At 45.8% G+C, this 24,137-nt stretch overlaps 1 protein-coding gene across 2 annotated transcripts in view; it reads right to left on the reverse strand.

Moving 5' to 3' along the window:
* ATRNL1 (attractin like 1) overlaps window positions 1–24,137 on the reverse strand; it is a 2,333,760-nt gene that overhangs the window by 1,690,762 nt on the left and 618,861 nt on the right. For both annotated transcript variants that reach the window (XM_085603276.1, XM_085603277.1), the window contains exon 9: window positions 12,626–12,809. In XM_085603276.1, the coding sequence (XP_085459402.1) occupies window positions 12,626–12,809 (184 nt within the window). The remainder of the gene's footprint in view (window positions 1–12,625; window positions 12,810–24,137) is intronic.

Below are 24,137 nucleotides of genomic sequence, written 5' to 3' on the forward strand. Positions count from 1 at the left end.
TGCTGTTTATAGAGAAGAATTGTCTGTCATGACATACTTAAGTCCCTTCTACCCCATTCCAGCAGTGCCCTCCTTTAGAGTGGGGGATTTTCGTAAGTTTCTGCAGATTTTAGTTTCCAGTCAGGTCCCAGAGGCGTTCGCTCATAGAGGACGGGCAGTGGGCACTTTTACCCTATGGGAGCAATGTGGCTAGGTTCAGAGCTACATGTATATGTCTATATGACTATCAGACGTCTAGTCGGTAGGTATGGGCCTAACCAAAGGACTGTTAAGTGCTGTGAAGTGCTTGAATGCTCTTGTTATGGTATAAATGAGAGACCACTCCAAAGCACTGATACGCACATTAAAATGTATTCTCAACCCACTTCAGTTACAAAGGCTTACTTTAATGTTATTTGGAATGCTGAAGGTTTTAAGCAGGGAGTAGTGAGATATAATATAACTTTGGCTTTTCTTAATTAGGATATTTCATCATTCCCCATCATTCAAGAATTTAACGACCAAATAAACGCTCTTCAAAGCATGAGGAAAAAGACTGTAGTCAATGCAAAAACATGAACAGAAGACTGAAAAGTTTCTATAAGACAATTACTTGAAAAAGAGTCTGGCTCTGAATATCAGTCCCCCCTGAAGGACCAAAAGGAAACTGATCCTTTGTGTAGTAGGAGGAGTAAAACCTTTAGAGGAATATCTCATCCACTATCTTCCTCTTGCTAAAGTAGATATCTGTGGACTCCCCTACATTCCCTCCTCACTCTAGGAGAGTGATTGGGTGGTGAGAATGACTGTCGCTCCCGTGCTCCACTGACACACAGAAAGATCCTAGGAGTTAAGCTCCTTGCTGTGAAATGAGTAGAAAGTAGCACAGTCATGACAAACGAGAAGCCTTTGGGTGAAGGTAAACAAGGGGTTTTGGGGTGATCTAAGGATAGGTTTGGAGCGAAGGAGACACTTTAAGCATGAAGCAGTGCACTTTCAAAGACTAATAAAAGGCACATTGGGATTCTAATCAGAAACTATGAGGAGGACCATACGAACAAAAATGTAAAACATGGCTAGGCGTTGCCACCATTGCTTGAGCACAAGACCCTTGCCTTGTACTCGCCTCCAGCACCACCTTCAGTGCACACACTGCAGGAGAGAATGTTACCCAATAGGGCCTAATACACTTGCCTGGAGAAAGTAGCATTAGCAGCTTCATCTACCCTAAGTAACTAATAGGTTTGTAATAATGTTAAAGGGTTTTTCTGTTTCTTTTATCAAAATCTCATAAAATGCCTCACCAGTCTGCCAAAACTCGTGAAGCCTAATAGCCTAATAGTCACTGGACAGGAAGTAGGTCATAAGCTTGCAACGGAAACTAAGTGCATAATTTATTGCCTTAGTTACACTCTTCCTTGCAGCCTTAACCCCTCCCAGGAGGCGAGTTGCCTCCCCCCTCCCTTGCTTCAAAACTGCGTCCATAATGCCCATCAAAATCAAACCACTGACAATGTGCTTTGATGCCAAAAAAGGTTGCAGTTTATTCAACATAACAGGTTTACACATTTGCAAAATCATGGTTATCCTATTGCTCTCTTAATATCCATGCGTACATAATTCATTGTCTTTGCAATTAATTTCTGTTGCTGCGTGGAGCCAGCCTCCTCAATTTCCAGGGAAGGGAGGGGCCACCTGGTTGGGCTTCTGATTCACGGGTCAAGGCTTCAACTTGCTACCGATTTGGAGGGTGTCCATCGGGACCTGCCCGGGCTGCAAGTGCCGTCCCGCTTGCCCTGGGCCCTTTGGTGGGCCCTCCCTGCTCACAGGGGTCCCTGCCGTGTGGCATCCCAAGGACCTTGCTTGAGCATCTACTCTATCTATCCTGAGGCTGAGTCCTTCCATTTTTCTCCCTCTGTACCCCTGCCGTGAGGCATCCCAAGGGTCTAGCGGGAGCATCACATCTACACTTTCTAGTCTTTAAAGTCCTGTAACTGAGAGGAAAACAAAGGGGACTGCTTGGTTCTGATGTGGGACTCAGAGGGTTTTCTATGTGACCTATAGACAGCTTTTAGCTGCCTGTTGTTCAAGAACTAATGTAATACTTTTACTTACAGTGGGCATTAGAACAGCCCATTGCCGTTGTGTTTGCTGGTACTCACATTTTCTTGCTTTTTTCAATGGTTTTCCTTCCTGTTCTTGTGCTTGTCCCTATCCCAGAGCATAGTTTCTTTACCTTCCTTACAACTGGAAGACCTGTATTCTTCCACGGCTACATTACGTTGCCCAGTGCAATGTCTGTGTTGCCCATCCCTGCCCTATCTAGGCCATTTGTTGCTTCTCCTATCCCATTTTGGTCCCCATTCAGGTTTTTTTTTTACTTCCCACTATATCCAGCTCCTCGGTTGCTCCCCACACTGCTCATTTAACCCCCTGCGTAGTCTACCAGTAATCAACCTCCTCATCAAAGAAAAAAAAAACATGCATACACACAAACTAGAAAGTCTAGCAGCTGCAACTCGCTGCCGGGCTGCTAATTTCTAGAAAAAGTGTGCTTTTGCTCACTCTAGTTTTTTTCCATTTACTAGTCTAAGATGGCCTCTGCAATTTTTGAATGGTAAATAAAACAAAAAATAATGGCAGTTGCATCGCAATTCATGTCTGGTGATGCATACGAGGTGATGTTGGGACCACCGCATCCTTGATGGAAGACTTTGTTATCAGGAGCCAAGATACAGGGTGTGTCCTGCTGCATGAGTGAAGCCTAAAATATGTTGAGGAATTGCACATTAATATAGATGTTTGTAAATAGTCTTGCATTCGTGTTCAAGAGGAAGATAATAAAAGGGGTTATAAAATGTTCAATGTGGCAATTTGATGTTGGGTTCTTTGCTTGTCCACACACAAGCTTTGAGCAGCTTTTCAGTAGTAATTGAGGACTAATGCAAGTCTCTCATGGCCTTACTTAAAAATATTTTCATCTAGACAACATTTTGTCCATATACAAGCATAAATAAATCATGATGAATGAAATATATTATATGCACTTAAAAAAACAAAAGTGGTTACTATCCCCGATATGGGTTCTGTTCTATGCTGGCAATGAGCTCTGCCTGAGAGGGTTTAGGATTTTAAGTAGATCTGTCAAAGCCATTTGTAGGTCTCCATGGATTGGCTCTGCACATGTTGTGTAGGACACATATATATGACCAGAAGACCCTCAGAATTATTCAGAGCTCTAGGAATGCACTCAGTCGCTTTTGCATATGAGAACACATATGTATACTGTAAGGAAATGCCTCTTAGCATTATCAACCCAAAGTTTTGGACTGAAGAAGCTGTTTTTTTGACTCAGAGTGCACGGAGGCCTGCTAACCAGACCTCAAATCCAGTGCTCTAACCTCTTACAAAAAAGAATGTTAAATTGGTTACCCCCCCATTGGCATAAGCGGACTTACTCATACGTTCCTAGTTTATGGTACCACAGGTTCTCAGGGCATGTAAGCTACAGTGTCGGCCCATGGCTGCAGCACGTATTGTGCCAATTTGCAAGTGACAAAGTACAAAGTGGCTCCCGGCGTGCCACTGCAGCCTGTAAGAGCAGTTTTAAACTGCAATTTGAACCAATGGCAAAGCCCCCACTTCCCTTCACATGATATATAATTCTCCCCTATGAAAGGCCTATAGAGCCCTAAGGCAGGGAGCAGTTTATTATTAAGTGGAACATGTACTTTAATATGTCCTAACATTAAAAAGTCCAAATTGTTGTTTTACTCTGGAAAAGCTAGTAGCCCCATTTGGTTAGTACAGAATTACAGGCTGACATCTCAGTCCTTTTAACTTCTGAATGGGACTAACAAAATGGGTTTTTGCAGATATCAAATTAATCGTGGCATGAAACTGACTTGATGCTCAAGTCGAATTTAGTGTCGCGTTTAAGAAAAGGCAACTTTTAGAAAATTGCCACTCTGTTGCACATTTTATCTGGTGGCCTTTCACAGCTGCTGGCCAAAAGACAGACGTTTGCCTTCCTGGGGAGTAGTGAGAGCGACTCCCAGGCTCAGGAACAGTAGAGTTCCTTGCAGGGTCGAACTGGGAAAAAAATGGGCTTGGGCACCCAAACAAAAGTAGCCATCATTATTAGCGAAGCATATAGCTAAAAAAAGTGGCAATATCAGGGAAATCAACAGTAAAAATTGGCCCACCTGGTAATAAAACCAGTCCACAACTGGTTAAAAAAACAGCCCACACTGATCTGTCAGTCCAGCCCATCGGGCACTGCCTGATTGCCCTATAGGCCAGTCTGACCCTGCCTGCCACGGAGGGAGGTGTTACCTCCCCTTTGCAGGAAGCCACACAGGGAGTTGGCCCAAAAGGTAAGCTTCAAAGGAGAAGCTGCTTTTGATGTGAAAGTGCTGATCACGCTCGAGAAGGGCTGCCCCTTTGTTCAAGTAGATGGGCTAGTGGCGGGAACAAAGTTGGCAAACCAGTAGCCAAACCGTTTTTTCTGTGGGCATGCAACCCACAGGTAGCCACACCTCTAGGGTGGGCTACCAAGCTCCTGATGACTGACGAAGGGTTCAGACATCTTGAGCATAGATACAATAGTGCACCCTGGGATTGATAGATGCCACACATAACTGGAAGTCGTCATAAGGTGGGAGGGAGCCTATTGGCTAGTGGCCACAACATCCCCCAGGGCACTTTCAGGACATAAATATCACCCCCTGGCACCCTGAACCTCAGATCACATATGGACTGGAGAGAGGACCGAAGAAAGACAGATCGACTGACCCCTTGACATGGCAAGAAAGGCTGCACCAACTGCTCATTAGGCTATTGAAGAGAGGACTGTCCTTGTGGTGCCTGGCTCGTGAAAATGTCACTCCCAAGAACCAGACCAAAGTAGGGACTCCAAGGGTCAATCGGCTGACTCCCTGTTTCAACACCTGGGCCCTAAGTGCCAGCAGTGGCTGACATCCTAAATATCAAGCAACGCAACCACTGACCAGCACTGCCTGGTCAACGCGAAGCTGTCAGTCATAGTTCATTATAAACAAAGTTCATAATGAACTACGACTGAGAACTCTTGAGTTGAGGCTGAAGGCAGTGCGGAGTCTTACAGCGCACCAGTGGGTTAAGAACAAAAAAATAAAAATGCACTTACCCACTGCATGCACTGGCTCACCTCCGGTCCTCCTGCTTCTGTCCCTCGGCGCTGGTCAGGTCTGCATGCTGCAGCAGTTCTCCACGCTAATCCGATCCAAGCTCTCATGCTGCTGATAATGTTAGCCTCATGAGAGCAGCGCTAGGATTGACTGGAGCCGGATGCCTCAATGCTCCTGTAGGCCCCGGTGTCTTTGCCTGCTCTCCACCTAGCTGTCTTAGACAGCTGGGTGAAGAAGATTACGCTGCGCATGTCAAGCTGGCCGTCGCAAGACAGCCGGCAAAAGTGACATGCGCAGTGTAAACTGGTGGAGAGAGCACCTCTACCCTGCTGCCAAGCAAAAGCAGTGGCCCGCCCCCAAACACGGCTCAGGGAGGGGAAAGGGAAAAATAAATTTGGAATACATTTTATTAATTGCCCGTCGAACGACTGCTCACGGAGCAGTATAAAATAAAAAATAAAATGATAATAACTGAAGTTATTATCATTTTATTTTTAGTATCGCCATGAGTGGGGCGGGGCTTGGCTCCCCTGACGTTGGGAAGGAGGAGTGGTTGATGCACTCTAAAGTATGCATGAAGCTTTGGGCCGGTCGTCTCAGGCTGGCCAAAGCGTCATGCGCACTTTGCATGTTCTCCACACAGACTGCATTACAGCCTGGATGAAGAACATGCCCAGGACCCCAGCCCCTGTCGGAGCGCTGAACCACGGCGCTCAGACCAATCACAAAGCTGCGTTGCAGCATTGTGATTGTCTCTAGGGAGCCTGGGTACTTCCCGAAAGAGACACAATGTGGGAGAGATGGAAGAGAGATGCGGTGAGATCAGGTAAGTGAATTTTGCCATAATGGAAGGTCCGCCACTGCTAAAAGCTGAAGTAGCTCATCCTGGCTAGTCAGTAGCCACCCACAAGGAATCACCGCTGACTTCCAATGTGCAGCCAAGAAGACCGCCACTCTGGACTAAAAAGTTGCTACCATGTCTGCCAGACCCAGGGGGAAGGATCAGTCACCAAAGATGGATACTAGCCCTTACCAATGGAAACCGGTGGAAACGCAGTGTCTGGAGATCGTTAGACCAGTGGCCCAAGTTGTCCCACTTTACCCGCGGACTGACTAATAACCGCAAGGTGACCCTCGTCAACCACACAGCATCCAGAGCATCTTTCAGCATCCTCCGCATACTGTATACTCACCATCAGGACCACTCCATTGAAGTCTATGGTGGTCTTGATGTAAAGTGTTGAACTGAACTTGAAACTGCTCTGGTAACCAGGTAACTGTCCAAATATTCCTTATTGGCCTCCTCAACTTCTCTGTGTTGGAATTGGTCACCTAGTCTGGGCCAGAGTAGCCAAACACAACTCTTCCAAACTTTTGAAAAGTTTCCAAAAACTATGGTTACCAATGCTTGATTGCATTTTGGACTAACAAGCTGAGATTTCTGTTTTCTTTAAAAATCTATATCTCTGGAACACTCCGGAAGATTGTACTTATCTTGGTGTCAAAAAATTAGTACAAATAGAATCTATTTTTGTAAATTGGAGTTGGAGTTCTTTCGAATTGTCTGACTTTCTTATTCTTTTGCTTGGTGATTTTAAATGCTTTACTCTAGTTCCTTTGTTTAAGCCTTACTGCTTGAAGTCACAGCTACCCAGCGTTGAGCAAGAGATTTTACAAATGAGCCTGACTGGACCTAAGACTGTTTTGTGAGTATATTACACAGTGAGGTTGCACAACCACAGCATATAATACACCAGAATCCTCACATATCCCTAAGTTTATTTTGCTGTTTACATTCTTATTCAATGCAATATTTTAGTCACAGCACTTCATAACAATGGTTACGTTTCTATGTAAGTAACCAACAAACTGATGTTTATTCTTTTAAGCAACAACACCGTGAAAACTACTAGAAAAGAAAAAAGTGCCATTGTCCCTCTTTAGCAGGTGTCCCACTGTGAAAATCACTGCTCAAGGGCCAATAAACACAATAGCTTGCAGAAATCAATCTGGGCTATTCCCAGCGCACATCACGGTGCTACCTACATGCCAGGCAAACAAGAAGCTGACGAACACACTTAATTCAGACACTTAACTTGATTATTTGTAAGGAACACAGGGAAATGGTCAAGATTTTGCTCTCTCAAGGATGCCACAGAAACAAACAAGACAACGCAGGGGGCCTTTAGAAAGAGAAAATAGAGAGACCCAGCGTAGTCTCTTTACAAAATAAATAAAGTGCAATGAAGAGTGGTGGAGATTTCCTAAACGCTACAAATCAAAACAGTCAACTATTCTTTAACGTTTATAAATCCTGACCTACTTAACCGACGGCTGTCATTTTTGTGCTACTAAATTTTTACCTGCATTTCTCTATGAGATGTAAGCTCAGGATTCATAAATGAAATCGGATTTTACTCCCTAAATACTAAATTCTTTAATTTAGTTAACTTGAGTCATCAACTATTGTTCTCTAGTAAAAACTGTTTTACAGATATTCCAATCCAGCACCTAATGCAGGTGGTTCAATTGAATTAATTCAAATAATTGATTATTAATTGAAGGCACGTGAATAGAGCATTACATTTTTAGTGACATGAATCTATCAGCAACCCTACCACTGGCTCGCCGAAAGGGCTGATTTTTTTTTTGTTGATAATCGATTTTATTGATTTATGAGAGACCAACAGAATATAACCAATACCAGTTGTTTGTTACATGAAAGATCACATCAGCATGGATGAACCCATAGACAGTCAAAAACAGTGTGCACCCATTCCAGTCCTCGAGTGCTCAGTAGGATTGTCAATCTTCCACCACCCCAATCCATTTGCCCCACATTCGACGGAATTTCTTCGGGCAGCCTCTGGCCTCATATAGGGGCCGCACCTGTGCGGCGCACCAATCCACCCCTCTGTGCCAGCGCCTCACGGTGGGGGCAGCAGAGTTCAACCAGTTGGCCGCAATGTCCCTCTTGGCCACCATCAGGGCCGTGTTTAGAAAGAGTTTTTCAGCTCTGGAACCATCCATCCCCTCTGAGATACCCAGAACAACATTCATGAGGTTTAGGAGTACTTCCCAGCCCAGAACCTCGGTGAGTTCCCCTGTTATGGACTCCCAGTATTGTGCGATTTCAGAGCAAAGCCATACCATGTGATAGAAGTCAGCCTGGGAGTGAGTGCAGCGGGGACGGGATGCGTCTGGTCGGAGTCCAGCGCGATGGAGACGCAGCAGTGTAAGATAGGCAGTGTGAAGGTAGTATACCTGAACTAGACAAAGTCTTGCTGATGCTGTGACTGTGTTGGGAGCCATCACAGCATCCCTTCAATCAGCATCGCCCAGGGATCCGAGCCAACCCTCCCATCTGTCTCTGAGGTGTGATAGTGTGTTAGGGGTGTTATTGACGAGGGAGCGATAGATACGGGAGATCCCTCCCTTCCCTAGGTTACCGGTCATGGTCTGGGCCTCGGGTGGGCTATATTCGGGCAGGGGGGCGCCTTCTGAGATGTGAGAATGGAGGGCATATCGTAGCTGCAGGTATCGATAGAATTGGGAAGTGTGAAGGGAGTAACGAGCCTGTAGTTGGTGGAAAGTGCGTATGTGACTCCCACCCCAAACATCCCCCAGTAGCGATGCCAATGAGGTCCCATGATCTAAAACCAGAGAGATTGGCAACATCTCTGAGTCGTGTACCGCACCACAGTGGGGTATATTGAGTCAGTTTCTCCGACCAATGGGGGTGACGCAGCGAAGCCCGCCAGGCCAAGAGCACCCCACGTGTGACCCCACATACAGCATCTCTTGAATGTTGGCCAAGCCCAGGTTGTGGAGCTCTAAGCGGTATGCCGGGTCAGACCAGCCCCCATTAAACCAATCATGCACGGTGAGGAGCCGAGTCGCCAGGGAGTAAAGATAGAGGTTCGGCATCCCCAGACTTCCATCATAGGGAGGGATCCGACACTGAACGAGGGCCAGCCGAGGTCTCCCGCCTCCCCACAAGAACTTAACGAACAGGCTGTCCAGCTCTCGGAACCATGACCTGGAGAAGGAGAGGTGTGTGTTCTGAAGCATATAGAGGAATCTGGGCAAGATCATCATGTTAAACAGGGCTATTCTTCCCATAGGGTTCTGTGGCAGAATTTGCCACTTGAGGAGATCAGGCCGAGCCTTTTTCACTAATGGGGCGATGTTGAGTGACCAAGCGAGATCAGGGAGGAGGGTGACCCAGATTCCCAGATACTTGAAGGACTGTTGCCGAAGGGGTATCGACGACAGCCCATCAAAGCACTCTCTTGAAAGGTGGAGAGTGACAAGAACAGACTTAGCCGAGTTCAGTCGAAGGCCGGAGGTCTGCTCGAAAAGATGCAAGGCCTGGAGGCAACGGGGACCTGATCGAGCTGGATCCGCTAAGAACGGCAGGACATCGTCGGCATAGAGGGCGATATTATCTTCCTCTAAGATGGGCCATTGCCATCCCGTGAGGAGCTGGTCAGAGCGGACAAGACCAGCAAAGGGCTCCATCGCCAGCGCAAACAGGAGGGGCGACAGGGAGCACCCCTGGCTCGTGCCTCTTCCAATGGGGAAGGGGTGTGACAGGGCTCTGTTGACTAATACCTGGGCTCTCGGTTTACAGTAAAGCGCCTTAACCAGACCGAAGAAGGGTGCTCCAAAACCCATTTCTATTAATACCGCCTCCAGGTATCACCAATCCACCGAGTCGAACGCTTTTTCGAAATCTACAAGAAGGAGACACAAGTAGGGGGTCAGTTGTTGTCGGTTCGCTAAGGTGGAGACGTCGGAGGCAGTGGCGGGTTCCTCGGGAAGGCATAAATCCGCACTGGTCATGGTGGACCAATTTCACCAGGTAGGGTTGTATGCAGTTGGCTAGGAAAGAGGCGAATATCTTGAGCTCCAGGTTAATGAGGGAGATGGGGCGGTAATGAGAGCAATGTTTCGAGGGAGGCTGGGACTTAGGGATCACCACTATGGTGGCCGTATCTGTCTCAGGGCGGAATGAGCCTTGATCGAACGCCTCTTGGTATACCTCTAGGAGGTGGGGAATCACCTTTTTTCCCGGAAAGACGCATAGAACTCCTGCAGAAGACCGTCCGGGCCTGGCGTCTTACCTACAGCCATATGCGAGACTGCATCACTAATCTCCTCTGGGATGACTGGGAGATCCAGCGCCCCTGCCTCAGACTCACTGAGTCGTGGGAGGGAGAACTGTCCGTGGTGAAGGAGGTCTGAGAGCGAGAGAGGGGGCGGCCGTGCAGAGTAGAGTAATAGGAGGCGAAGCATTGGGCCACTGCAACGGGGACTCGCTGGGTCGTGCCATCTGAGTCAATCACCTCATAGATGATACGATTGGCCAACGGATAAGTGGCTAGCCGGTGAAGGAGTTTCCCATTTTTAACTCCCCACCCATAGACTTGCGTGACGGAGGACCTCAACAGCAGCTTAGCCACTTCTAGGGAGGCCTGCTTAATCTCGTCCCTCAGAAACGCCAGCCTCCTATCTCTTCCGGGGTTTAAGCCTTGAGTAGTGCAGCCTGGGTTTCCAGGAGTGTGAGGCTGGAGTCCCGTTTCATACGTTTAAGTTTGAGTTGGCCTTTAGCGAAGCCTCGGATGGTGGCCTTCCCGGCTTTCCTTAAGGTGCCCGGAGAGGAGACTGACCCTTGATTAGTGGTGAAATAGTGGCGGAGCTCATTTCCCACCTGTTCCCTGAAGTCCTTATCCTGGAGGAACCAGGCGTTCAGCCGCCAGATCGGACGCAACGAGGCAGGAAGGCTGCCCATCCATATCGCTACAGGAGAGTGGTCCGATAGCCCTCTAGGAAGAATGGTGACATCTTAAATTGCTCGACAGTCCGTGGCTGGCAAGAAAACGTAGTCAAGCCGTGCATGTGTATGATGGGACGCTGGCGTGTGGGTGTAAAGGCAAGTTGTCGGGTGCCAGAGTCTCCAGGCATCTCCGAGACATAAGGTGCTTGCCCAATTCGACAGAAGGGTAGACTGGGCAATTCTAGAAGCGGAAGGGGTTGTGGCAGCGTCAAGGTCTGGGTCCATTACCGCGTTGAAGTCACCCCCAACGACGGTGGTCCCCAGAGGCAGGGAGGCAACCAGTGTTGCTAGAGACTGAAGTGTGGAAGTCAGTAGGGGGGGGGGGGTAGTATACAGCGAGCAAGTTCAGAGGCCGGTCTCCCAGGCTCCCTCCAAGTCGACGAAACAGCCTCCAGGGTCATGAATTATTTAATTCACCATGAGTGGAAGCCCACGTCGCACTAGGACGGTCACCCCTCGCGATCCCCGGTTGAAGCCTGAGTGCCAAACTCCGCCATAACCATAGCGCGCCAAGAAGGGCCAGTGATTGCCCACCAGGTTGGTCTCCTGAAGCAGCAGTATGTCTACAGTGTGGCGCTGGGCATTATGGAAGACCACTGTCCGCTTGACCTTGTCCAGCAAGTTGTTAACATTCCAAGACATGATGTGAAGTGACGCCTGCGCTGTAGAGGTATCAGCCATAAGGAGAGTGGGGTAAGGACAGGACACCTTGCATGGGTGTTTGGCGTGGATTGAAGGGTGCGTGCATGTAAGGAAATGGATGCAGTTCGACACTGCTGGGTCTTGCGCATTGGTCGTGTAGCTGGGAATGTATGCTGGTACAAGAAACAAATGAAACAACAAAAACAAAACTAACAGGGACAACGGTCCCCTTCCCCCAACCCCTCCCCCTGCCTATTTCAGGATCGGAAGCATCTGTCGCCCTACCTAGGAACACAAGAATACCAAACTAAAACGCTTGGGAATGGGGAATCGTGGAGGACCCCTCCTCATTTCAGGATGTTCAGTTGTAATGTCCATCAGGAAACAAAGCAGTACAAGTTGAAGCGCAGCCTCAGGGTTGCAGAACTGGCTGTGACCGGAAGATCGTGTGGGGGTCAGGTTGGATCCGTGTGAAGAAGCGGGCTAGGGGATAAAGGGCTGATCTTAAACCCACTGCTTCTGCCAATTTACTGGTCTCTACCAACCTCACCCTGGGTTGTTTTTAGCTTTGATTATTAAATGAGTAGAATAATTTTCTTCTGGGAACCCGCAAAGAAAGTTCCTAGTGGTGTACCAAAAAAACACGAGGACCGATTTAAAATGTTCAAATCGAAAAAGGAGAGGAATGGTAAAAAATGTGTAAGCATAGAAATAACAGCACACAAAAGAGGATGCAGAAAATCTGGTATGTGGGTGTTGTCAGCACTTGAAGTCAGATTGCTTGTCACCAGTCAGGCTCCTCAAAATCATTAAATATGAAATTGAGGGGCTCTTGGAATTTAATGGGCGCTTTTTTTTAAGCCAATGGTCGTTTACATCAAAAATATTAAGAAACCTTCACATGTCAGGTGTTCAATCAGACAGAGACGATCTAAGCCTAATGACAATTTCCAGGGTAATGCAAGAAACAAAACAGTTTGTCAGTCAAGCAACTCACCATGTCCTTGTATTGACTTTGTATCGGTACAGATCATCTACTAGCCCATATTTGTTCCCAGGGAAGGCTTTGTATCCTCCGTGGACATAGACAGATTTGGTGGTGGTGTCGTAGATGCTACTGTGTCCATATCCACCTTGGACAATCGCGCCCTTCGTTTCCGGGACCAGCCAGATGTTTGACCCTGAAAGAAACATGCGATCAGCATCAAATGTTGTAGCTATTATGGCAGGATTGGCACTTATGTGGAGAACCTAAACAGTTTATGTTTAAAATCCCAGTAGCAAATACACATGGGGGCAACAAAAGCAAACAAACGCATTCTAGTTGTAAAACAAATATGTGCAAGGACTGATTTATATTCAGAATGATATGGAATAGATTGATGGACATTAATGAAGTATTCATAGCTGCCAAAGTAGCCCCATATCATCAGGAGCAACTTTCTCAGGACATGGCATAATAGCTAACTGTGCTTTCCATGATGGGAGTGGTAAGCGCAAGCCCAAGATGGAAAAGCTACAACTACCAGCCCCAGTCATCACTGCACAGGCCACATTTCAATTAAAAGGCCTAATAAAAATAGGTTTTTCATATGCATTCAACATTTGGAGTAAACTGTAATTTAACATCATGGCACAGCAAGGATGGTAGCATACTGAACAAGTTGGGTGGCCACTGAGGTCAAGTGTCATGCCCAGTGGTACAGTGACCCAAGTGTAGAGGATGCGTCCAGATAGGAGACGATTGCAGGTCGCGGATTCTTTCCTGAATTGTCCCCTCTTATGGTGTGGATAATAGTGCTTCCTTGCACAGTGCAGGTAGGAGTGGACCAGGCTCACGCACAAACAGCTGAAGATGGCACTCCATGGATGGATGCAGAGACAGCGCTTTATAGCATTCTGGATATGTCTCAATGTTTAAAATGAAAATGCTACATGCGTGTTCCAAGTGTTTGCATCGCATAATTATGCAACTGTTAGAAATGGGTTTTCGGGTTGACTAGTGTATGCACGTAAGCCAGGCAGAATCCACCACTCTGGGGTGGAATAAGGGGATTCCACGTCTAAAATAACCCCTGCTCACACCCGTGATAGCCTGGCACGAGCCGTCGGGCTTATTACAGAGCCAATGTGTAAAGCATTTGCATATAACAAACAGTGATATCGTGAAAACACTACAAAAGGACACCACACCAGTTTTAGAAAAATAACCAATATTTATCTGTGTAAAGCAAGACCAAAACGGTAAAAATCCAACATAGATATCAAAATACAAATAATGCAAAAATAGGCTTTATATACAGTTCCTTTAAGTCGATAGCGCCGTCCGTGGCTATCATGGGGGCCAGCTACGGTGTCGGGGAGACCTGTAAAACAACACCTTTGGAGATGCAGGGCGTCGAGCCCTCAGGTGAGTGCCGGAGGAGCGGCGTCAGCAGGCATCGGTGCAGGAGTCATCATGCCCTTGAAGTTACACATGTTGCAGGTCGAAAGCCGTGAGTTTGAAGTCAGGAGCGTCGGCAGGCGTCGGGCTGCTGTGTGAAGCGGAGAGGCGCGATGCCCTCTGGTCGGGGTGCTGCATCTGCTCGGTGATGGTCGAGCTGCATCGGTGAGACCAGGGCTGCGATGAAAAGCAGGGCGGTGCTCGTTGTGGTGCTGACCGGTCACGGTGCAGGCAGTGGAGTTGTCATTGCTGAAGCACTGTCGTCGGTACACACAGGGCTGTGGTGAGAGATGGGGCAATGCAGTGTGCGGATCCCACAGGTCCCGGTGCAGGCAGTGGCGTCAGTTGATGAACTGAAGTCGATGGTGCTGGCATCGGTTGGCCAAGACCACGGTGTGGGGCGGGGTGGTGTGTTGTGTAACGTACGAGCTGTGCCCCCAAATCATGGTGCATGCAGCAGCCTCAATGTCAGCTTAGAGCATCGTCATCAGTGAGACTATGGCTGTGGTGCAAAGTGGGACAGTGCTCCGTGTTCTCCACGAGCGGTGCCCAAAGGTCACGGTTCAGGCAGAGGCGTCTGTGAGGACATCACGGCATACTCAGGGATACCAGGGTGGCGGTGTGAAGCAAGGCAGTGCGGAATGTGCCTACAGGTCACGGTGCAAGCAGCGGATCGGTGGTGGCGGTGGACTGTATCGTCGATGAGACCAGGGTTGCGGTGCAAAGAGCGGAGGAGCCCTCTGCGGTGCCTTCAGTTCACGGAGCCGGCAGCGGCGTCATTGACGGCATCTGGTTACATTTCTCCCAGAAGATGTTGAAGTCTTAGATCTCTCTGAGACTTCCAACAGGGGGCAAACTCTACATATAGACCTTGGAGATACTTAGTATGCAGAAAGAACATTTGCCCAAGGCAGAAGCAGCTACTGCAGGCCAACCCGGTCAAAGCAAAAACAGCAAAGGGGCAGTACTCCTCCTAGCAGCTCTTCCTACTGGCAGGTTCCTTAGTCCAGCAGTAATCTAAAGTTCTGGGGTCAAGTCCCCAATATGTGTTCTCTATGTTCTTATGAAGGTTGGTACAAACAAAATTCCTCTGGCACACATAAACCAGTTATGCATGGCTCAGGCCAGGTTCACTACAGGAGTTGGAGACAGCTTTGTGGAAGGCAGCAACAGTCCATTCAGGTGCAAGCAACAACTCCTCCCACTACTCTAAATCCATCCAAGGTCTATTTAGCCTGGCTATGAGCCACCCAGGGAAGGCAGGACACACCTCACCACCCTGTGTCTGTCTAGTGTGAATGCACATCCCCAGCTCCAGTCACTCCAAACACAGAAGGTGAATACACAAATTGTAGAGGCACACAGGATGGTTAAACAAGAAAATGCCCACATTACATTCGGTCCATCAATAGTTCTTTTTGCATTTGTCACCCCGAGTGGGACGGGTATGCTCAGACGTGAGTCCTGAGCTCTCCATGCCACAGGAATCAAGCTATCCTGGCTGAAAAGGGGTAAAACCCTGAAACCGGTCCTAGGATGCTTGTTTCCAGTCCAGGGAGGACCTGGCCTGGCAGTTCGGACTGGACTGTTCCCATTGGGCACAGGGTCAAGACTGATTTTCACATGGCTGGGTCCAAACTGGAATGGCATGGTGAGCAAAAAAACGATGGATTTAGGCCCTGATCTCTGTACTGGCGTGACTGTATGACATTGTTCTGCATTCTGTCCATCAATAGTTCTTTTTGCACTTTCTAAAAGTGGCATTTTCAAACACACAATATAAAAATTATCTTCACCAAATGATGTCTTTTTAAAGTCAGAGTTCAGGAAGCCTAAACTCAATTTTTCCATCTTGTCCCAATGGAAAGTTACGCTTGTAAGATGTTACAAGGCAGCTACCATGTTAACCTATGGGGCAGACAACCTTTCAATAGTGAAAAACGACATACACAGTCTTTCACCATCAGGACATGTAAAACACACAAGTACATGTGCTACCTTTCACATACACTGCACCCTGCCCATGGGGGTAACTGAGGACTACCTTAGGGGTGCCTACATGTAAGAAAGGGAAGGTTTGGACCAGGCAAGTGGGTGCACTTGCCAGGTCGACATGGCAGTAAAAACTGTGCACGGACAATGCTGTGGCAGGTCTGAGACACCTTTGAAACGCTACTTGTGTGGGTGGCACAACCAGTGTTGCAAGCCCACAAGTAGCATTTGATTTACAGGCCTTGGGCACACACAGTGCACTGTACTAGAGATTTACTAGCAAATCAAATAGCCCAATCATGGAAAACTAACCATAACACAATTTACATGGGGAGGATATTCACTTTAGCACTGAAGAGCAGTGGTAAAGTGCCTAGAGTCCTAAAACTAATGAAAAAGATGTCAAAAACAGGAGGTCAAAAAGTCCGGGGGTAAACTCGCTGACAAAGCCAAGTCTAACAGCAAAGTATATGTTATTAATGAGCGGTGGTGAAGTGTTTTCTTACACAAGCACTGTACATGAGATTGCTTGTGCCACGAAGCTCTGCTTTGAGGTTTTTTAATAAGAGAGTTAACTCGAAGTACACATCTTTTATTTTTAAATGTTAGCAGAAACGTGGCTAAGCAACGAAACACACAATACATATTTAGTTACCAATCTATACTGTAGCATATTCATGTGCCAACTGCCTGAAGGAGGCATTAGCATGCCAGCATCTATACTAAGGTTGACTATATCAAGATCTGAAATGGCATCTGGGATGATGGCGGGGCTAGATGTTCTTCAAAGTAGGCCACCAGAAACAGGAAGTACTCTATGTGGGATTTCGTCCACCAGGGTTCCTTTTTGAAAACATGATTAGAAGTGTGACGGCTCCATAACTTCCACTAGAATGTTATGGGAGTCTGAGAAAGCTTACTTGAGAGGGAGAACTTATGAGAGACTCTGCAGTGATAAGAAAAAAACACAGAAGCCACACACTGACATTTAAAGCCTGTCAACACAACACAATACAATGCACATCGTCAACAATGCACTCTAGGTTGATTGTGCACGGTAAAATACAAACTCAGAAGCATAGCTTTTTCAATCACTTATACCACACGGAATAACCCTCCTCAAATCGGGAAGAAGATAATCTCCTTTCCAGTCTTCCCATCCTGCAGCTAAAAGCTGATCAAAGTCAGGTTTTAGGAAGTGGTATCAAAGAAGAGATAGTAACTCTAGCCATAGACGACATGAAGGCAGGAAAAGCTCCCCAGGATGATGCCTTCACCATAGATTTTTATAAATACACCAAACCACTAGTCATACTCCTCTTGCATAAAATGTTCAAAGAACATGATGAATTTGGAGGCTTTCCTCCAAATACAATAGGGCTAAGATTTCCTTAATTCATGTACCTGGCAAAGACACCCCCCTGCATTGCACCCATTATAGACCCAGTACCCTCTTCAATGTGGACATGAAAAAAGTCCTGGCAACTAGGTTAAGCAATCCCATACATCCTTTATTACACCCATCTCAGATTGAATTTGGGCCGCAAAGATCCTTCACCATGCACTTGGAGGATTTGTGTTATATCACTTGGAGAGTGAAAGATGCTAAAGAAGATAAACTGGCTGCGTCTCTTGACACAGAGAACGTTTTTGACTTGCATTTTATAGCAATATTTATTTTCCATCATGAGAAAAATCGGAGTTGGGGGTAGACATTGTCCATAACGTTACTTGGCTCTAAAAAGCACAAAGAGCATTAATCAACTCTGTCCTGCTTCGAGGTGGCATGGGCCACCTAACAGGGCTGTCCCCTCACCCCTCTGTTTCATTTGGCCCTAGACTCACTAGCCATTTCTGTTTGGCAACACTGGAAAATATATGGCTATGTAGGGAGCATAAGATATAATGATGACATTCTAGCAACATTATCTCATTCGTAACTTTCCATACCCACCTTAATTATGGTGAGCTAGGAATTCTCTGTGTTTTCAAAGTAATGTGAAATGTGATGCCCTCCCACTTATGAGGCAGACCACTCGAGCTTCATTGGGCATCTCACCCTTCAAATGAATGAAATCCTGTAAGTCATATTTGGGGGCTTAGATAACATGATGAGGGATAGCATGTCCCCATTATTAGAAAGGACGTCTGTAATAATCAAGGATTGTCTCGTAGACAGGCCGCTTAGAACAGGTTGTAGGTTTATTTGACAGGTAACAAAGTCCATATAAAGATCATCAGTAAGGCCTCAGATATCCAGTAGAGCCCCACCAGGAGCAGCCTCCCTGCTGCTCAGCCCCATCTCCTCCAACTGCCAACTCCCCAGTCCCTCACACCCAACATTCTAAATGACATCACACACATGGCTGAGCAGCAAGGGACAGAGTAGCAATGAGGAAGATGCACATAACACAACAGGTTATAACACATCTCCCTTCCTTACGAAAACAAAGCATAAAGATACAAATGCATAAAATCAAGATGTAACCAAAATACCATTGCAAACATTAACAGAAAATTCATTATGCAAGTAAACATACAACAGATCAGAAAATACTTGCAAGACAATCCATAACGAACCCCATCCCCCTCCCTAGGGAAATAATTAGATGGGTACACACTACCAAAAAGAACACCTCCCTAAGACACATAAAACATAGAAATAGGGAAACGCACCTCCCTATGAAACTCCAAATACTGTAATAGGGGAAAACACCTCCCTATAGGGGAAAACACCTCCCTTAGACACATAGAACATTGAAATAGGGAAACGCACCTCCCTATGAAACTCCAAATTCTGTAATAGGGGAAAACACCTCCCTATAGGGGAAAACACCTCCCTTAGACACATAGAACATAGAAATAGGGAAACGCACCTCCCTATGAAACTCCAAATTCTGTAATAGGGGAAAACACCTCCCTATAGGGGAAAACACCTCCCTTAGACACATAGAACATTGAAATAGGGAAACGCACCTCCCTATGAAACTCCAAATTCTGTAATAGAAATAGGGGAACTACGTCACCCTATAGGGAAAAAACACCTCCCTAGAACTCAGAAATAGGGGAACAACGTCACCCTATAGGGGAAAAACACCTCCCAAAGACTCTCCGAACACTGTAATAGGAAAAAAAAACTTTCCCTATGATACTCCGAAGTCTCTCCAAATACTGTAATAGGAAAAACACCTTCCTATAGGGGAATTCACCTCCCAGACGAAACACCGTAATAGGGAACAAAACTCCCTGTGAACTGACAAACACACTGTAATGGGGGAAACCCAAAACCTTGTAATAGGGAAGAACACCTTCCTATGAAACACCCAAATAGGCTTACAAATTACACATTAAGCATTTTCAAGCCTAAAATAAAGCATAAATAAGAATTAACACAGCCATATCAGAGAGAAAAGGCATATGAACACAAAAGCAAAAAAAAAATATTGGGAACACCGGTGAGCGAACTCTCACCCGAGGTTTAACATGAAAAGAAAACCTTTTCAAGAGCTGCATGCAACTGCCGCTCTCCGATTCGCTGCTGCGCACATAGTTCACCTCTGTCAGTGTCCCCACACAGCGCTAAAAAAAACATCTCTATTGGTGGCTTCTCAACAACTGTGCATGAATATCTTCTCTCCAAGATGAGTAAGGTGACTGCCTCAGATCGCATAAACACTGCATTGTCCCCGAAAATCATGTCATCATGTCAAAACTTTATTTAACTACAAAAAAAAACAGCGTGGTTGGCAGCCAAAAGCATCGATGGCAATAACGAAGGCAAACACGGTAGATCGCCTCCAAACACAAGATGGCGGCACGTTTTGTTACGTGCGCCGTGTGGCTCACGGCGCGTGCATGCGCCAAAAACAACCAAGCAGCAAGAACCATCGAAGATCCTCGTGAAGGTAAGAACACGCGCCAAGCAAAACACGCGCTGCATTTTCAAACCAAGACAGTGCGGTTAAACTGCCCAAAATGAGAGACTGCCAGGGACAATTAAAAATAACTTTAAAGTCTCACCATCCATAATTGCACCAATACGCCAAACTTCGGAAATGGCTGGAAGTGTCACCGGCAGAGAAATCGCCAGCATCAAATACACCACACTCACATCCATGCCAAATAACCACCGCTACGTTCCCCATGGAAAAACTTCTCAGGTGCAAGTCATAGAATTCCTGATATCGAGATCAGTACCAGCGTTAGTTTTTTTCAAGCTCCCAACACTCAGATCGCCTCAAGTCCAAAAACCGGGCATATATTTAGATGAGGCAAAAATTCCTTTTGTAGTGCACAAATATCCATTTAGATGTCAAAAGCAATATGCAGGCGCCTCTCAAATAGCGCTCACCACTGGCAGTAGACAGATTAACTGCAGGACAACTTTCCTTGTGAAACATGACATCTGCTGCATCCATGCTGTGTATACTCAATGTAGAAAAACATTTCAAAAGAGTGAGCTTACTGATGATCTTTATATGGACTTTGTTACCTGTCAAATAAACCTACAACCTGTTCTAAGCGGCCTGTCTACGAGACAATCCTTGATTATTACAACGTCCTACAACATTCCAAGGTGGTAAATATTGTGGTACTCCATGTGACCCAGGAATCAAAGTATTAAAAAATTTCACTGCATTTTTGCAATGGTACCACTTCGGATACCTCCCAACTTCTTGTATTCACTGGAGTGCAATCTAATATGATTTATAAGGGGAGGGGGGTTTCCAAGTCCAGACTGAAGTTTTACAGTTTGCATATTGCTACAGAAATGGGTGTTGCGAGATTTCCCCCACATGAAGACGTACTGTTTGTCCCACTAATAGTCACGTAAAATATAGCATCCTCACCCAAACACTGAGGTAGAGATATATATATATATACACACACACACACACGCACACACACACACACACACACACACACATTACCTACTGGCAGTCGCCAGTAGGTAGTTATAGTTAGGACCTATTTTCCATAGGAAATCCGCAACATTCTATTTGGAATAACGTTGGCGCCAATTGACGAATCGTCGCAAAATTTTATATATATACACATATATACATACAAACATATTCGCGAAGATTCGTCAAACGGCACCAAAGATATTGGAAAAAGAAAAAAACGCTTTTCGAATAGAAACAAGGTCCTAACTAGAACTACCTACTGGTGACTGCCAGTAGGTAAAATATATATATATATATATTACCTACTGGCGGTCGCCAGTAGGTAGTTATAGTTAGGACCCCTTTTCCATAGGAAAACCTCAACATTCTATTTTGAATAACTTTGGCGCCGGTCGATGAATCCTCGCGAATTTCTCAAAATAGGTGGGGCGCTACGCTCCGCTCCTACCCTGAAAGTCTCGGGGGGATTCGTCAAGCGGGGGCTGAGATAAAAGGGGGGTCCCAAAACGCGTTTTTCCCATGCATTTTTCCATAGGACCTTTAGAACGAGCTACAGCCCGAACGGCTGAACAGAATTACTAGAAATTTGGCAGAGAGGTAGTCCCTAGGTCAAGGAAGTGCCTTTTGTAGGTTTGGTGTAAATCTGTTCAGTAGATTCTGAGAAAATAGCCTTTAAATCAATATATATATCTGAGCCCGCTTACGGTACGCTTACCGTACGCTTACCGTAAGCGTACGGTGGCGTGCGCGAGCGCGATTCTGATTGGCTCTTAGATCTTAGTAAACATTCGAATCGGCCGAAACCAGGAAGCGGCGGCCGCCATTTTGTCTCTCGCACTGAGTGTTGTTTATCAAACAAGATGGCCAAAAACATGTTACGGGGCTGTTTTGACAACTCCCTCCCACATAGTCATGTTGAGGGAGTCCCCAAACATCCCCCAAGAGCAAAAACGGTTTTATTTTTTTTTCGGCAATTTCACCGAGTACGCTTACCGTACGCTTACCGTAAGCGTACGGTAAAAAAAAAAAAAAAAAAAAAACACTATCCACACTTACCCCACCCCCTGTGCTTTTGGTGGCCGTAGGCCACCAAATGTACAGGGCTTATTAATAGGTAAAAAAAACTAAATTTTGGCAACATGAAATTATAAAATCGAAATAAAAAAAACACTATCCACATTGACCCCACCCCCTGTGCTTTTGGTGGCCGAAGGCCACCAAATGTACAGGGCTTATTAAAGTTGATAAAAACCGTGCACGGAACGAACTGCGTTAAGTGGGCGCGCACGCCTCGAATGGCGTAAAGTAACTTAGCATTTAAAAAACCGTACAAATTCACTGAAAAAACCATAGGTTTCACACACGTTATAGTTAGGAATTAGCATTTAAAAAACCTTGCAAATTCACTGAAAAAACCATAGGTTTCACACATGTTATAGTTAGCGGAAATTTTACTGATAAAAAACCAGTGAAATTGCCCCGTTATAGTTAGTGCTGGCAACTATAACTCACGCGACCGCAATCTTCTGCTGATGACATATGTGTCTTTATGAAAAAAAAAAAATATTTGTAATACATGTATAGCTAAAAATGTATGGAAGAAGACATGGGCAAATAAGTGTCTAAATACAGTATTAGCATCAGCAGAGGATTGCGGTCGCGTGAGTTATAGTTGCCAGCACTAACTATAACGGGGCAATTTCACTGGTTTTTTATCAGTAAAATTTCCGCTAACTATAACATGTGTGAAACCTATGGTTTTTTCAGTGAATATATATATATATATATATATATATATATATACACATATACACGCACACACACATATATACACACACACACACGTGTATATATATATATTACCTACTGGCGTTCGCCAGTAGGTAGTTATAGTTAGGACCGTGTTTCCATAGGAAATCTTAAAATTCTATTTTGAATAACTTTGGCGCCGGTTGACGAATCCTCGCAAAATTTTCAAAACTAATGGGGCGCTCCGCTCGGCTCCTACCCTGAAAGTCTCGGGGTGATTCGTAAAGCAGGGGCTGAGAAAAAGGGGGGGTCCCAAAACACGTTTTCCCCATGGATTTTTCCATAGGGACTTTAGTCGCAGCTACAGCCCGAACGGCTGAACAGAATTATGTGAAATTTGGCAGAGAGGTAGCCATAAGGTCCATGAAGTGCCTTTTGCAGGTTTGGTGTAAATCTGTTCAGTATTTCCAGAGAAAACAGCATTTAAATCAATATATATCTATATGCGCGCAGCGTGCGCGCACTGAGCAAGTCCTGTGCGCGCACCCTGCCGTGCGCGAGCGCACTTCTGATTGGTTGTTAGATGTCAGTAAACATTCGAATCGGTGGAAATCAGGAAGCGGCGGCCGCCATTTTGTCTCTCGCATAAAGAAGGGGTGAGAAACAAAGGGGGAGAACGTGAAAAGGGGGCAAAGTGGGGAGATATTGACCCACTAGGCATTGTAAGGGGGTCACAGTAGGACCTTGTAGGGCAAAAAAAAAAGATTTATATTTTGAAAAAAAATATCGCCGAGTGCGCGCACCCATCGCGCGCCCTAAAAAAAACTTTTTTTAAAAAAAGGATAAAAAATCGCATTTAAGTGTTTAGATATAAGGTGGCTCTAAAAAGAGCCCTTGTGTTTATTATGTGTGTTTTTGGTACCTACAAGTAAGTACCGATGCAGAGTCTAAAGTTCAAGAGGAAGACTCTGTTGCCTTCATCAGTGAAGTGTACACAATCTCCTCTATAAATGTCTTGCATGTTGTAACGCAAGTTGTTGTGGTATATAGAACCCATACCATAGTCTCTGAGGAAAGCAGAAATAGATTTGTTGACGTGCTTCCTTGCTTTGTCAATCTGTGGACAAAATTGGTTGGACCAGTTCCACTTTTGCCTTTGGCATATATTCGAATATACAAAGGCAGTTTGTGGAAAAAGCGACATCAATTGCACAAAGGTGTCCTTAATAAGCATTTCCAGACCTACCCCAGTTAAAGTGCCTAGGTCATTACCACCACAGTGCACAATAAAAAGGTTAGGCTGTGGGAGATGTAGAAAGGTTTTCACCAAAGGCATTAATTGGTGCCACTTTAACCCTCTCTGACCAATCCATTTAATGTCTACATTTGGCAAAGCAAGGTCTCTCACCATACCTCTT

The sequence above is a fragment of the Triturus cristatus genome, chromosome 1_2 (assembly GCF_964204655.1).
Source record: "Triturus cristatus chromosome 1_2, aTriCri1.1, whole genome shotgun sequence".
Lineage (NCBI taxonomy): Eukaryota > Metazoa > Chordata > Amphibia > Caudata > Salamandridae > Triturus > Triturus cristatus.